Here is a 12678-nt window from a genome sequence, read left to right as displayed (position 1 = left end):
CGCGAAAAGCTCCCAAAAAAAAAAAAAAAAAAGACAGGGTCTCCCCATGTCAGAATCCTCCTGCCTTCGCCTCCCAGCTGAACATATAGGCATATGCCACAATACCTGGCTGTTTTTTAGACAGGATCTCGTTGTGTTGCCCAGGCCAGCCTCATCCTCACAATCTTTCTGCCTCGGCCTTCCAAGTCGCTGGGATTATGGGCACAGGCCACCGCACCCAGCCTTTAGGTTAAACTGGAGGTCAAACCTGGGCTGCCCGTGTGGCCTCAGCCTACAGAACATAGCATCTTAGCAATGTGCCACTGTGGCTAGCCTCAACTGTCAAAACGCTGGGAATTTTATGAACTGGTTGTTAAACCACTGAAAGCTTGAAATTGGCCACAGTGGGAGGATTAGCACCCTGGAAATCAGCAAATGCTGCAACCAGGAGTTGTGTGAGGGTGGTGGTGTTCTGAGAGCTGGCTTTCCAGCACCCCTTTGGAACCGCACCCAGTCACTTCTCCCTGTGGACCAGTTCAGACCTATCCAAAACGGTGCTCTACTTTCCTCGGCCGGTCATCCCCAAAATCCATTCCCAGTAGTACCACTCTACACCCACTAAGAGGGCTATAATTTTTTTTTAAATGTCAGATTTTAAGTGTTGGTGAGGTGATTAGATTAGAATTCTCACACAATGCCAATGGGAATGAAAATTGGGGCAGCCACTGGTGATTCCTCAACAAACAAAGCATAGAATCAGTATATGGCCCAATAATTTCACTCCCAAAAGAACTGAAAAGAGCTGAAACAGATACTTGAAAGGAACTAACTGCTTATACAGGCTACAGCGTTGGCGAACCTCCAAAACACCGCGCGAAGTGGAAGAAGCCATGCGTCATATGAAGCCATTCTATGACGTAAATAGAATAGATAAATCTGTGCAGACAGAAAGCAAACTGCCTTGTGCCATGGAAAAAGCAATGATTTCTCGCTTTCCCTCTTTCTCTCTCTGTGTCTCTCTCCCTAGTGAGTGCACACACCCTATAGAAAACAAACAACAAAAAAAAATTCCTACAGAACTTTAGCAGATTTTGTTTTCATATGTAGTCAAATTCTTTTTATTTCTTTGGATTTGACTTGCCCCTCCGCTGGTGACTGCTAGGATCTAATACTAATTAAGAGCTTAGTGACAATGAAACTAGAATCAGAAGGGGACCAGCTCCATAGCCTGGTAGTTAAGGCAGCTGGATCCTCCATGGCCAGCCCCATGGTTTGAATGGTGAACTAGGTGACTTGAAGAACATGTGTATACAGGCCCCAAGTCCCAACAGGTGGAGAAAAGAAGACAGGATTGTGGCATGGCTATGCCCTGTGACGGTACCTGCTCCCTCTCCCTCTCTCTGTCTCTCACTGATGACCACATGCAAAAACTGTGAAAATAAATACATGAGAAATGAGAAGAAGGGAAGGACGCACTGCCTGAAGCCCTGGGAAGGGGAAGCTGTAATTTAACATGTACTGCAGCCCAGGTAAGCCCTAAGCCAGCTCACCCACTACTCGAATATGCAAGTATTTCTGCAGTGGGGACCAGCAGTTAGCGTAATGGCTATGTTGCCGGACTCCCATGTAGTCAACTATAGTGGCAGTCCCAGACCCAGTGACTTAAACTCACGCCAGGCGCATGTGCGTGTGTGCCTAAGATCCCAAGAGGAGAATGGAGGAGAAGGGAATGCGGCGTGGCTATCCTCCCTGGGAGGGGTCTTCTCCCTTTCTGTCACTTTGTCTCTCTCTGTCTTTCTGGCGAGCGCACGCGCCCTATAGGAAAAAAAAGCTCTCCAACAAAAAGAAATATTTCTGCAGTGAAGTGGGCTTCTCCCTAGGAAGAGATCACTGCTATGAAAAGTTCTACTTTCTCCATTTCTTGTTGTTAATGATAATGTTTTCATAGTATTTTTTTCATAGTTATAAAATTCATGTTCTTGGGGCTAGCAGGTGGTGTGGTACTTAAGGTGCAAGACTCCCACATAACTGACCATGGTTCAAGTCCTGGATCAGACAGCTGGTATTCTCACTTTCTCTCTCTAGTGAGCACACGTGTCCTATAGCAAATTAAATGACGATAATAATAATAATAAATAAAAATTAAATAAACAATTATTTTTTTAAAAATTATATTTTTGCTTGAAGCTTAGAAAATGTATAAAAATATGAAGACAATTTGAAATCACTCAAAATCTCATCACCCAAAGATAAGACAATACAACTAACATTATCTCAGATTGAATTAGTCATTCTTTTTCTTGCCCTGTAGTGTGCTGGTAAGCCAACTTTCTGAAAGAAAAATCCTGATTTGTAATATTGCTGATCTCTGTCATGTGAATACATCCGCCACAGCTAACATCAAGTTACCAATGTGACACTATCTAACTTGGGACAGGGTAGATGTGCAGAATAGGATCTTGTATCCCTTTTTCTTTTTTATTTCATTTCTAAAAATATTTTATTTAGCTTTATTTGTTTACTTATTTATTTTAATTTGACCAGAGAGGGACAGAGCAAGAGAGAGAGAGGGAAAGTGAGAAAGCAAGCTGCCAGGTCCAGGACTTAACTGCAGTTGGCCACGTGTGAGTCCAATGCCCTTAACCACCATACAACCTCCCAGCCTCTCCTTTCTTCTTTTTATAAAGAACTATCTATTTTGTTTGGTAGTATTATTATTTTTAATTTATTTAACTTTATTTATTTATTTACTTACTTCAATTTGACCAGAGAGGGCCAGAGTGAGAGCGAGAGAAAGAGGGAAAGCCGCCAGGTTTTTTTTTTCAGGTCTCGAACCATGTTCGACGACGTGGGAGTCCAGCGCCTCCAACCATCGCACCACCTGCTGACCCCTATTATTATTAATATTTTATTTGACCAGAGAGAAAGAGCGAGCAGGAGGGAAAGTGAGAAAGCAAGCCGCCAGGTCTGCAACTTCAACCATGGCTGGCCATGTGGGAGTCCAGCACCTTAACCACTAAGCCACCTGCCAGTGCCCTGTATCCCTTCCTTACCCCACAGCACTGTCCCTCAGCAGCACTCCCACCCTCTACTGTGCTTCCTCATCTTAGGCCTTCACCCAGAGCCATTGTAAATTCCCCTTCTCTATTCCCATTTCATGTTCTGTCCATTCTGCCTCCAGTGCATCTTTATCTACTGGCGCCTTTCCATGTTCTCTGCTGCCATCTTTGGTCCAGGTCACATTATCCCATCGGCCGTGCTGCACCGCACCGTCCTCTTTCCTGATGTTCCCCACACCTGCCCCATCCAACCCATTTTCCCATAACAACCAGTTAGATCTTAAAGTGTATCCTCCTGTATTCCAAATCATAAATTCTCCACTCAGAGAGGGTGATCGAGAGAGAGGATGATGAAGGGATGCCTTCTTTTATCTTGGTATTGCTTACTTCTTATTTTTTGGCTCTCATTACATCGTAAGTTCCATGAGACCAGCCCATAGTATGGTGAGTAAAGCTGCTGGTTCCCACATGGCAACTGTGTGGTTCTAGTCCCAGACGTGGCACCCTGAGAAGCATCGGCACCCTGAGAAGCATACTGTGTGTGTGTGCTAAAAAATGTGGAAAGGAGAGAGAAATGGAGTTCAAGGGATTGTAGTGTGACCATTCCTCACGTGAGGTGGGGATCCTTTCTCATTTGCTCGCTTGCTCTCTCACTCTCTGTCTCTCTCTGGTGAACTATAACTATGTGCTATCTGGGAAGAATTTTGTAAAAATAAAGAATGTGGCCAGCAGATGGCCTAGCGGCTAGATTGTTGGACTCCCACATGGCTGACCACAGTTCAAGTCCTGGACCTGGTGGCTTAAAACTCACACTGGAAGTTTGTGCATGGATTTCTAAGATCCCAGGAGGAGAGTAGAGGAGGAGGGATTGTGGTATGGCCATACCCCCAGGGGATGTGATTTCTCACTTTCCCTCTCACTGTCTTTGTCTCTCTCTCTCTCTCCTGGACAAGCACACATGCCATAAGGCAAAAACTTCTTAAAAAAAAATAAAGAATGTAAGTTCCATAAAGCCAGAGAACATGTTATTTTATTTCCAATGCCTGGCAGAATATTAAGCACTGATTATATTTGTTGAATGTATGTGGGAATGAATGACCCTATTCAATCTGTGTGTGTGTGTGAATAAATTAGTCTGTATATTAATTCCATGTGTGTGTGTATATATATATATATATAGAGAGAGAGAGTCTCATTTAATATATATGAATATTTTGAATTGTTTCATTTATTCATTCAAATATATATGAAGCAAATTTTATTTTACATAGCATTTATTTTATAAAATTTGGGATCATATCATGCATAACATTTTATAATCTACTTAAAAATTTTACATCTTACTGTAAGCTTTACCTCATACCTTATTTATTTTTTAAGAATGTAATTTTCAGGGCCAGCAGGTGGTGTGGTGGTTAAAGGCACTGGATTTCCACATGGCTGACCACAGTTCAAATCCTGGGCCTGGTGCCTTATATTCTAACTTTCCTTCTCTCTTTCTGTCTCTCACTGGTCAAATTAAAAAATAATAATAATATGGGACCAGCAGTTAGCATCATGGCTATGTCGCTGGACTCCCACGTATTTGACCACGGTTCAAGTCCTGGACCCGGTGGCTTAAAACTCACACCGGGCACGTGTGCGTGCATGTCCAAGATCCCGAGAGGAGAATGGAGGAGAAGGGACTGCGACATGGCCATCCCACCTGGGGGTGATTTCTCGCTTTCTGTCTCTCTATCTCTTTCGGTCTGACGAGTGCACGCGCCCTATAGCAAAAATAATAATAATAATAAATAAAGTTAAATAAAGTAATTCTTTCAAAAAATAAAATAATTCCTTAAAAAGATGTAATTTTCTAATGACTGTATAGTATTCTAAGACACGTTGTGTTACAATTCACCAAATCAGTCCACTGATAACAGATATTTGTTCCAGCATTTCTTCTGCCAATAATGATTTTTTTTTGTTTGACTTCCAAACGTGTAACCTCAGAGTTTTTCTTCTAATTCTTGCAGTAAAAGCCCAGTGGATATCTTGCAGATATTTAGAGTTGGCAGAGTGAATGAAACCACAGAGTTTTTGAGCAAACTTGGCAATGTGAGGCGCTTGCTGCACGGATCCCCTGTACAAAACATCGTGGGAATCCTTTCCCGGTAAGAGGCCCTTTCTGCTTTTCAAATTTTTTTACCTTGCAAATATGAAGAGTTTTACTTTTTTTTTCTCCTGCTTTTTTTGTATCTACATACATGTATCTTTTCAGTTAAAATCAGTCATCCTATTGCAATCTGGGAAAAACTGTACCCTTTAAACTATAACCAAGTATATAATTTAAACTTTTTTTTTTTAAGTGTAATGGGAGGGCAGAAGGTGGTGGGTTGGTTTTGTTTGTTTTTGAGAGGTTTTTGCTATAGGGTGCCTGCTCTCGCCAGAGAAACAGAGAGAGAGAGAAACAAAAAGCAAAAAATTACCTCTGCGGGGATGGCACACTGCAATCTCTTCTCCTCCATTCTCCTCTTAGGATCTTGGGCATGCACACACATGCACACAACACGAGTTTAAGCCACTGGGTCAGGGACTTGAACCGCGGTCAACTACATGGGAGTCCAGCGACATAGCCATTATGCCGACTGCTGGTCCCAGTTGTTGAGGTGCGTGACTCCCACGTGGCTGGCTGTGGTTCAAGTCCATGGCTTGCTTTCTCGTTTTCCTTCTCTCTCTCTCTCTCTCTCTCTCTGTCTCTGGTGATGCTCTAAAGCAAACTTTAATAATAATAAATTAAATAAGTAATTTTTAAAAGTGTAATGGGCAATGAACTGCTTCTTAAAGACAGTATCATGTGAAGGAAAGCGATTCTACATTTCTTAACTCTGCATGTGTATCTAATTCAGGGATAGCCCAATACTAGGGGACTTTAACAACTTTTGTGGAAAATGCATATTATGAAAAAGTTATGCTTGGATTTTATTGTTTTTTGGGGACCAAAATAAATGCATACCAATTTGTTATAACATGTCTGAACATGTTTGAGGCACTTAGAAGGGTGGGACATGAGTTTGAAAAGAGTTCCTATCAGAATAACATGAATTCTGCCAAAATTGAAGCAAGAACAAACATCATATTATGGTGAAGCTTCATTAGAAGAATGGTGAAATTATTGATGCTTTAAGAAAAGTTTATGGGAACATTGCCCCAAAGAAATCAGCAGTTTACAAATTGATAACCTGTTTTGTTGTTGTCGTTGTTGCTTGCTGTAGGGTGCAAGCACATACCAGAGAGAGACAGAGACAGAAAGAGAGAAAATGATAAATCATACCCCAAGGGGATGGCCATCCCATGATCCCTTCTTTTCCATTCTCCTTGTGGGATTTTGGGCATGCATGCGCACATGCCCCAGTGTGATTCTCAAGCTATCGGGCCCAGGACTCGAATCACTGTCAGCCATGTGGAAGTCCAGCACCTTAACCACTACACCACCTGCTGGCCCCAAACTCATTTTAAGAAGGAATGAGATGATGTTGAGGACGATGTCCGTAGCTGCAGACTATCTACACCAGATTGCAAAGAAAAAAATTAATCTTAATTGAAAAGGACTGATGATTAACAGCAGAAACAATAGCCAACACCATAGACATTTCAATTGGTTCAGCTTACACACAATTCTGACTGAAAATTAAAATTGAGCAAACTTTCTGTTTGATGGTGCCAAAACTGTTACACCCAGATCAGCTGCAGACAAGACCAGAGCTTTCTTTTTCTTTTTTTCTTTTAAGTTTTTGCCATAGGTGCTTGTGCTCACCAAAGAGAAAGAGAGACAAAGAGAAGGAAAATCACAAATCACCCCTCATGGGGGATGGCCATACCACATTCCCTTTTCATCCATTCTTCTCCTGGGATTTTGGGCACATATGCACACACACTCTGTTTAATTTTTAAGTCACCAGGTTCAGGACGCGAACCGCAGTGGGCCAGGTGGGATCTTAGCGTCCTTAACCACTACTTCACCAGCTGGCTCTAATGGAGCTTTCAATGGAAATTTTAAAGAAGCGGGATCAAGATCCTGAAACGAGTGTGTGTGTGTGTGTGTGTGTGTGTGTGAAGAATTGTAACAGGAGATGGCATGTGGCCTTGCTAGTACGATCCTGAAGACAAAACACAATCAAAGAATGCCTGTCAAGAGATGGAAGTGGTCCAGTCAAAGCAAAAATAGATGAGTCAAGAGCAAAGGCCATGGCAAGTTTCTGGGACTATTCAAGATAGTTTGCTTATTATGATAATACCTGCTTGTTAGGAGAGTTAGCAAAAGACATAGCAGAAAAATGCCCAGGAAAGCTTCACCAGAGGGTCCTTCTTTACCATAACAATGCTTCCTCTCATTCCTTTCTTGAAACAAGGGCAATTTTGTGAGAGTTTCTACAGGAAATTTTTAAGCATCTGCCTATGGTCCTGATTTAGTTCCTTTTGGCTTTAAAAAAAAATTATATATACATATATATTTATATTTAATATATATACATATATTTTTATATATTATATATATTTATATTTAAATTTTTATATATATATAAAGGAGGCAGTCGACGGACAGCGGGTGTGCATCAGTGATGTCCACAAGGGCCAGGGTTCTGTGTCCACCTCAGTCATAGAAGGTCAGCAGAACGAGCAGTGAAAAGACAGGTGGGGTGCCCCCCTCCAGGACTGCCCCTTCCTGGGCTAGCTGTCCAGACAACCAGGAGAGAGCTCCCAATCCCAGCAAGATCATTTTCCCAGGACTAGCTACAGATGCAACCACCAATTGATCATCTGCCTTAACACGGTTTGATATAGTTTATAATTTACTGTACAGCTGGAAACAGTCGTGTTAAGAAACTGATCTTCAGATCTGTCGTTTTTGACCATTTTTACATAACTTTGGGTTCAGGCATTATTGGGGTGGGGATTGTTTCCAAAGTAATTAAATCATATTGCTTGTAATATATATATATATATATATAAATACACACACACACACATGCATAGCCAGAGGGCATGCGTGTGCATACCAGAGAGAGATAAAGACAGACAGATAAGAAGTGAAAGCGTATACCCCCACAATGGGATGTAGTCATACTGTAATCCTTTTCCCCCCATTTCTGCAACTCATCAGGATTTGGGGCACACATTTACACATGCCCAGCATGTTTTTCAAGTGGCTGGGATCAGGATTCTAATCCAGGTCAGCCTGTGGCATCCAGCTCTTTCTACTGCACTTTACTACTGTGAAGCAGGGAGTGGCTCTTCTTTTAGTTTCCTTAATTTAAAAAAAATTTTGTGAGGGTGGAGCCAGCAGGTGGCATGGTGGCTAAAGCTCTGGACTCCCATATGGCTGACCACAGTTCAAGTCCCAGACCTTGTGGCTTGAAAATCATGTGCATGAGTTTCTAAAAGTTTTAGAAGGAGAATGGAAGGGAAGGGATCACAGCATGGCCATCTCCCAGGGGGTGGTTTCTCAATTTCCCTCTCACTATCTCTCTTTCTTCTCTGTCTCTAATGAGCTTATGCACTCTAAGGCAAAAATTTAAAAAAAAAAATCTTGTGAGGGTACCCATTTTCTTTAGTTAATAGCAGGAAAAAGACTGCACCAACACGGTTAAATTCCCAGGACCCTCAGATGTTTAGGAATGGATTAAATGGTTGGTATCATCATTCTCAAAAGTGTTTTGAGCTTGATGGAATATAAAGTTTATATTTAAATTGTTTCTTTTAATTCCATTTTCCATGAACTTCTTGAAGTCTTCTTGAACTATAGGGAGAAAGGTCTAGAAATTAGAATGCTGAGATAGTGTGGGTTATTTATCCAAAATAAAACTCTACCTTTAGGTGTGCTTTATCTCGTCACTTATTATGAGGGCTAAAACAGGACAGAGGAAGCAGGAGAAAATATGATTAAATTAGATCTCCTAATTAAATACTTAAGAAGAAACTTAAAGAAACTTAAAAGACCCATCTGGGGCGAAAAAAAAAAAAACAACTTTAAACCATTGTTGAGGGATGCATAAGACACTTGCATTAATCAGGAAGATGCCAATTTTCCTTGAACCAATCTATCAATTTAATGTTACACAACAAAATCAACAGAATTTTTTAAAAAGAAATTAAAAGCTTGATTCTACAGTACATATTTTTTAAAACTTTGACATTATCAGAGTAACTCTGAAAAAGAAGAGTAATGAGGGAAGATTAACCAGACTTTTTAAAATACTTTAACAAGTCTTTTCTTTATTTTTAAAATTATTTGTTTAATTTTATTTATCATAATTATTCATTTTTCTTTTGATTTGCTGTAGGGCACATGCACTTACCAGAGAAAGACAGAGAGAAAGAGAAAGTGACAAAGCAAGCCATCAGGTCCAGGACTCAAACCACAGTCTGCCATGTGGGAGTGCAACATGTTAACCACCATGCCACCCACTGGGACCCACGTTAAAATGTCTTTTAAAGGAGTAAGCTTAGGCCCAGCTGCTCCAGTAAACACTGTCCACTATGCATTGTTGCTTGATAGTCTGAGACCAAAGAGGAGGCCTGGGTTCGATTTCTAGCCCCGGGTGAGAAGCTAAACATGGTAACATATGCCTGTAGTCCCAGCTACTTAGGAGACTGAGGCAGGAAGATTGCAACATAGCAAGACCCTGCCTAAAAACATCGCACATGTATACAATCCACAAAAAGAAAATAGTGAAGTTACACATAAATAGATGATTGATAATTCAACAGAATAAATAAATGCAAACTCAAAACATAGGTTTAGCATGTGAGAAAAATAACTTTTATGTCTGTAGAAGAAAGATAATTTCTTGCTTTTGGCCAGAACCGCCATCTTCCAGTAATTAACCAAAATGACAAACACAAAGGGAAATTTGGGAAAGAGGAGAGGCACCCAATATATGTTCTCTAGGCCTTTTAGAAAGCATGGAGTTGTTCTTTTGGCAACATATATATGAATCTACAAAAAAGGTGATATTGTAGACATCAAGGGAATGGGTACTGTTCAGAAAGGACTGCCCCACAAATGTTACCATGGCAAAACTGGAAGAGTCTACAATGTTACCTAGCATGTTGTTGGCATTGTTGTGACCAAACAAGTTAAGGGCAAGACTCTTGCCAAGAGAATTAATGTGTGTATTGAGCATAGTAAGCATTCTAAGAGCAGAGATAGCATCCAGTGAAGGAAAATGACCAGAAAAAAAAAGAGGCCTAAGAGAAAGGTACCTGGGTTCAAATGAAGCGCCAGCCTGCTCCACCCAGAGAAGCACACTTTGTGAGAACCAATGGAAAGGAGCCTGAGCTTCTGGAACATATTCCCTATGCATTCATGGCGTGATGGGTGTTAAAAATAAACTAATCTGTGGTCTATAAAAATGTTTGCCTTAATTGAGTAGAATTGTGTTCCCTCCCCAAAGCTAATGTTTATTGAGCTCTAATTCATTTTGTAATATCTTTATTCAAATTTAGAATTGTTTTACCTGAAAGATGTTAGGTGGTTTATGCAACAAATAAATCACAATTGGTTAGGGGGGAAAAAAAAGAAGAAAAAGAGAAAAAAAGAAAGATAATTTCTTCTGTATATTGGGAGAAATTGACAATTATCTAAAAAAAAAATAAAATATACTTTTATCGTTATAAATTTATATTTTTGTAAAGTATGCATTCTATAAAGTGTAAAGTAGTACCTTTACCATGTTCCTCTTACTTAAACTGCAGACAGAGCAAGTATGTAAATAGGAAGTGCTGGCTCCATTGCCTAGTACTAAGGGAGCTGCATCCCACATGCCTGACTATGGTTCCAGTCTTGACACTGTGGCTTGACGAACACCTCGGGGGCATGGGTATGCCCAGAATTCTGACGGGACGGAGAAATGGAGAAATGGACGACAAGGGATTGCAACACGTGCAATTTGTGACATTTTAATGGCCCTGAACTCCTCTGGAAGATTTTTCTTTTCACCTTATGCTTTCTAACTTGTACTTGTCTGTGCTGGGATTACAAGGCAATAATAGAAGACCGCTTTTTTCCCTAGTAAATCATCATAATGCCTTCTTCCTTTTAGAGGGTTACTTTTACCCAAAAGGGTTGAAGATCGTGGAGTGCAAAGAACGGATGCCGGCAACCTTGGGAGTGGGATTTACTTCAGTGATTCACTCAGGTCAGTACGTGCCCTCCTTAATCAGAGAAACATGGCTGCTTGCAGTGCGGATTCTTCTGCGTGTCCTTGGTGAGGGAGTTTCTCGCCCAAGAAACAGATCATTGAAAACAACTTGTTTTCTTAGTATACTAGAAAAGGATGTCTTTCCTGGTGAATATGTAGAAAAATTATGTTTAAAATCATTGTAGTGATTTTACTCTCCCAAGAGCTTTCATTTATATTTTATCTCACTGAATTCTTTTTTTTTTTTGAGAGGTTTTTGCTATAGGGCGCGTGCACTCGCCAGACAGACAGAGAGAGAGACAGAAAGCGAGAAATCACCCCCCAGGGGGGAAGGCCACGCTGGAATCCCTTCTCCTCCATTCTCCTCTCGGGATCTTGGGCACGCATGCACTCGTGCCCAGTGTGAGTTTAAGCCACTGGGTCCGGGACTCAAACCGTGGTCAACAACATTGGAGTCTAGCGACATAGCCACTATGCCAACTGCTGGTCCCTGTTACTGAACTCTTATGACAACCCCCAGAGGTAAGTCCTATTATTCTTCTCACATCACAGGTGAGAACACTGAGGACAATGGGGGATATTGCCTCAGATCATACATCTAAATTAGGACAAGTAGGGCTGGCAGTGGCATAGTGGTTAAAATGAGGGACTCCCACATGACCAACCAAGGTTTAAGTCCCAGATCTGGCAGCTTGAAATTCTTACTGTGCACATGTGTATGTGTGCCCAAAATCCCAAGAAGAGAATGGAGAAGGGAACTGCGGTCAGCTACATGGGAGTCCAGCAATGTAGCCATTATGCCAACTGCTGGTTCTGGTTATTGATAGTTTTTAAGGTCCTTAGTGGGTTTTTAGTCTTTTTATGTTTTAAATGACTTAACTTTTTACATTTACTTTTTTTTGTTTTTAATTAATTAATTAATTTTTTATTTTTTGCCATAGGGCACGTGTACTTGCCAGAGAGAGACAAAGAGATAAGGAGAGAAAGAAAGAAATGACCTGTTGTGGGGTGGCCACACCACAATCCCCTCCCCTCTCAGGATCCTGGGCATCCATGCACATGTGCCCAGCATGATTTTCAAGCCACTGGGACCAGGACCCAAACTAGTTGGCCATATAGAAATCCAGTGTCCCAACCACAATGCTACCTGCTAGTCCCCTGGGTGGTATTAATATGCAGCCAGGTTTAAGAATCACAACCCTAGAAACTCTCATACACATGTACCAGGAAATATGATTAAGAATATGGTGAGATCAGCAGTTGGTGTAATGGCTTTGTCACTGGATTCTCATGTAGTCGACCACAGTTCGAGTCCTGAACCCGGTGGCTTAAACTCACGCCGGGTGCGTGTGCGTGTGTGCCTAAGATCCCAAGAGGAGAATGGAGAAGGGATGGGAGATTTCTCACTTTCTGTTTCTCTGTCTTTCTGGTGAGCGCACGTGCCCTATAGCAAAAAC

The 12678-nt window shown here is 41.3% G+C and overlaps 1 protein-coding gene across 1 annotated transcript in view; it reads left to right on the top strand.

The window, feature by feature from the left end:
* Positions 1–12678, top strand: part of PARP4 (poly(ADP-ribose) polymerase family member 4) — a 115008-nt gene that overhangs the window by 28619 nt on the left and 73711 nt on the right. Inside the window, exons 11-12 of the mRNA XM_027771130.1 lie at positions 5054–5191; positions 11123–11218. Of these exons, the coding sequence (XP_027626931.1) occupies positions 5054–5191; positions 11123–11218 (234 nt within the window). The remainder of the gene's footprint in view (positions 1–5053; positions 5192–11122; positions 11219–12678) is intronic.

This window comes from Tupaia chinensis, unplaced genomic scaffold, assembly GCF_000334495.1.
Source record: "Tupaia chinensis unplaced genomic scaffold, TupChi_1.0 Scaffold000186_1, whole genome shotgun sequence".
Classification (NCBI taxonomy): domain Eukaryota; kingdom Metazoa; phylum Chordata; class Mammalia; order Scandentia; family Tupaiidae; genus Tupaia; species Tupaia belangeri.
This window is presented reverse-complemented; position numbering and strand designations above follow the sequence as displayed.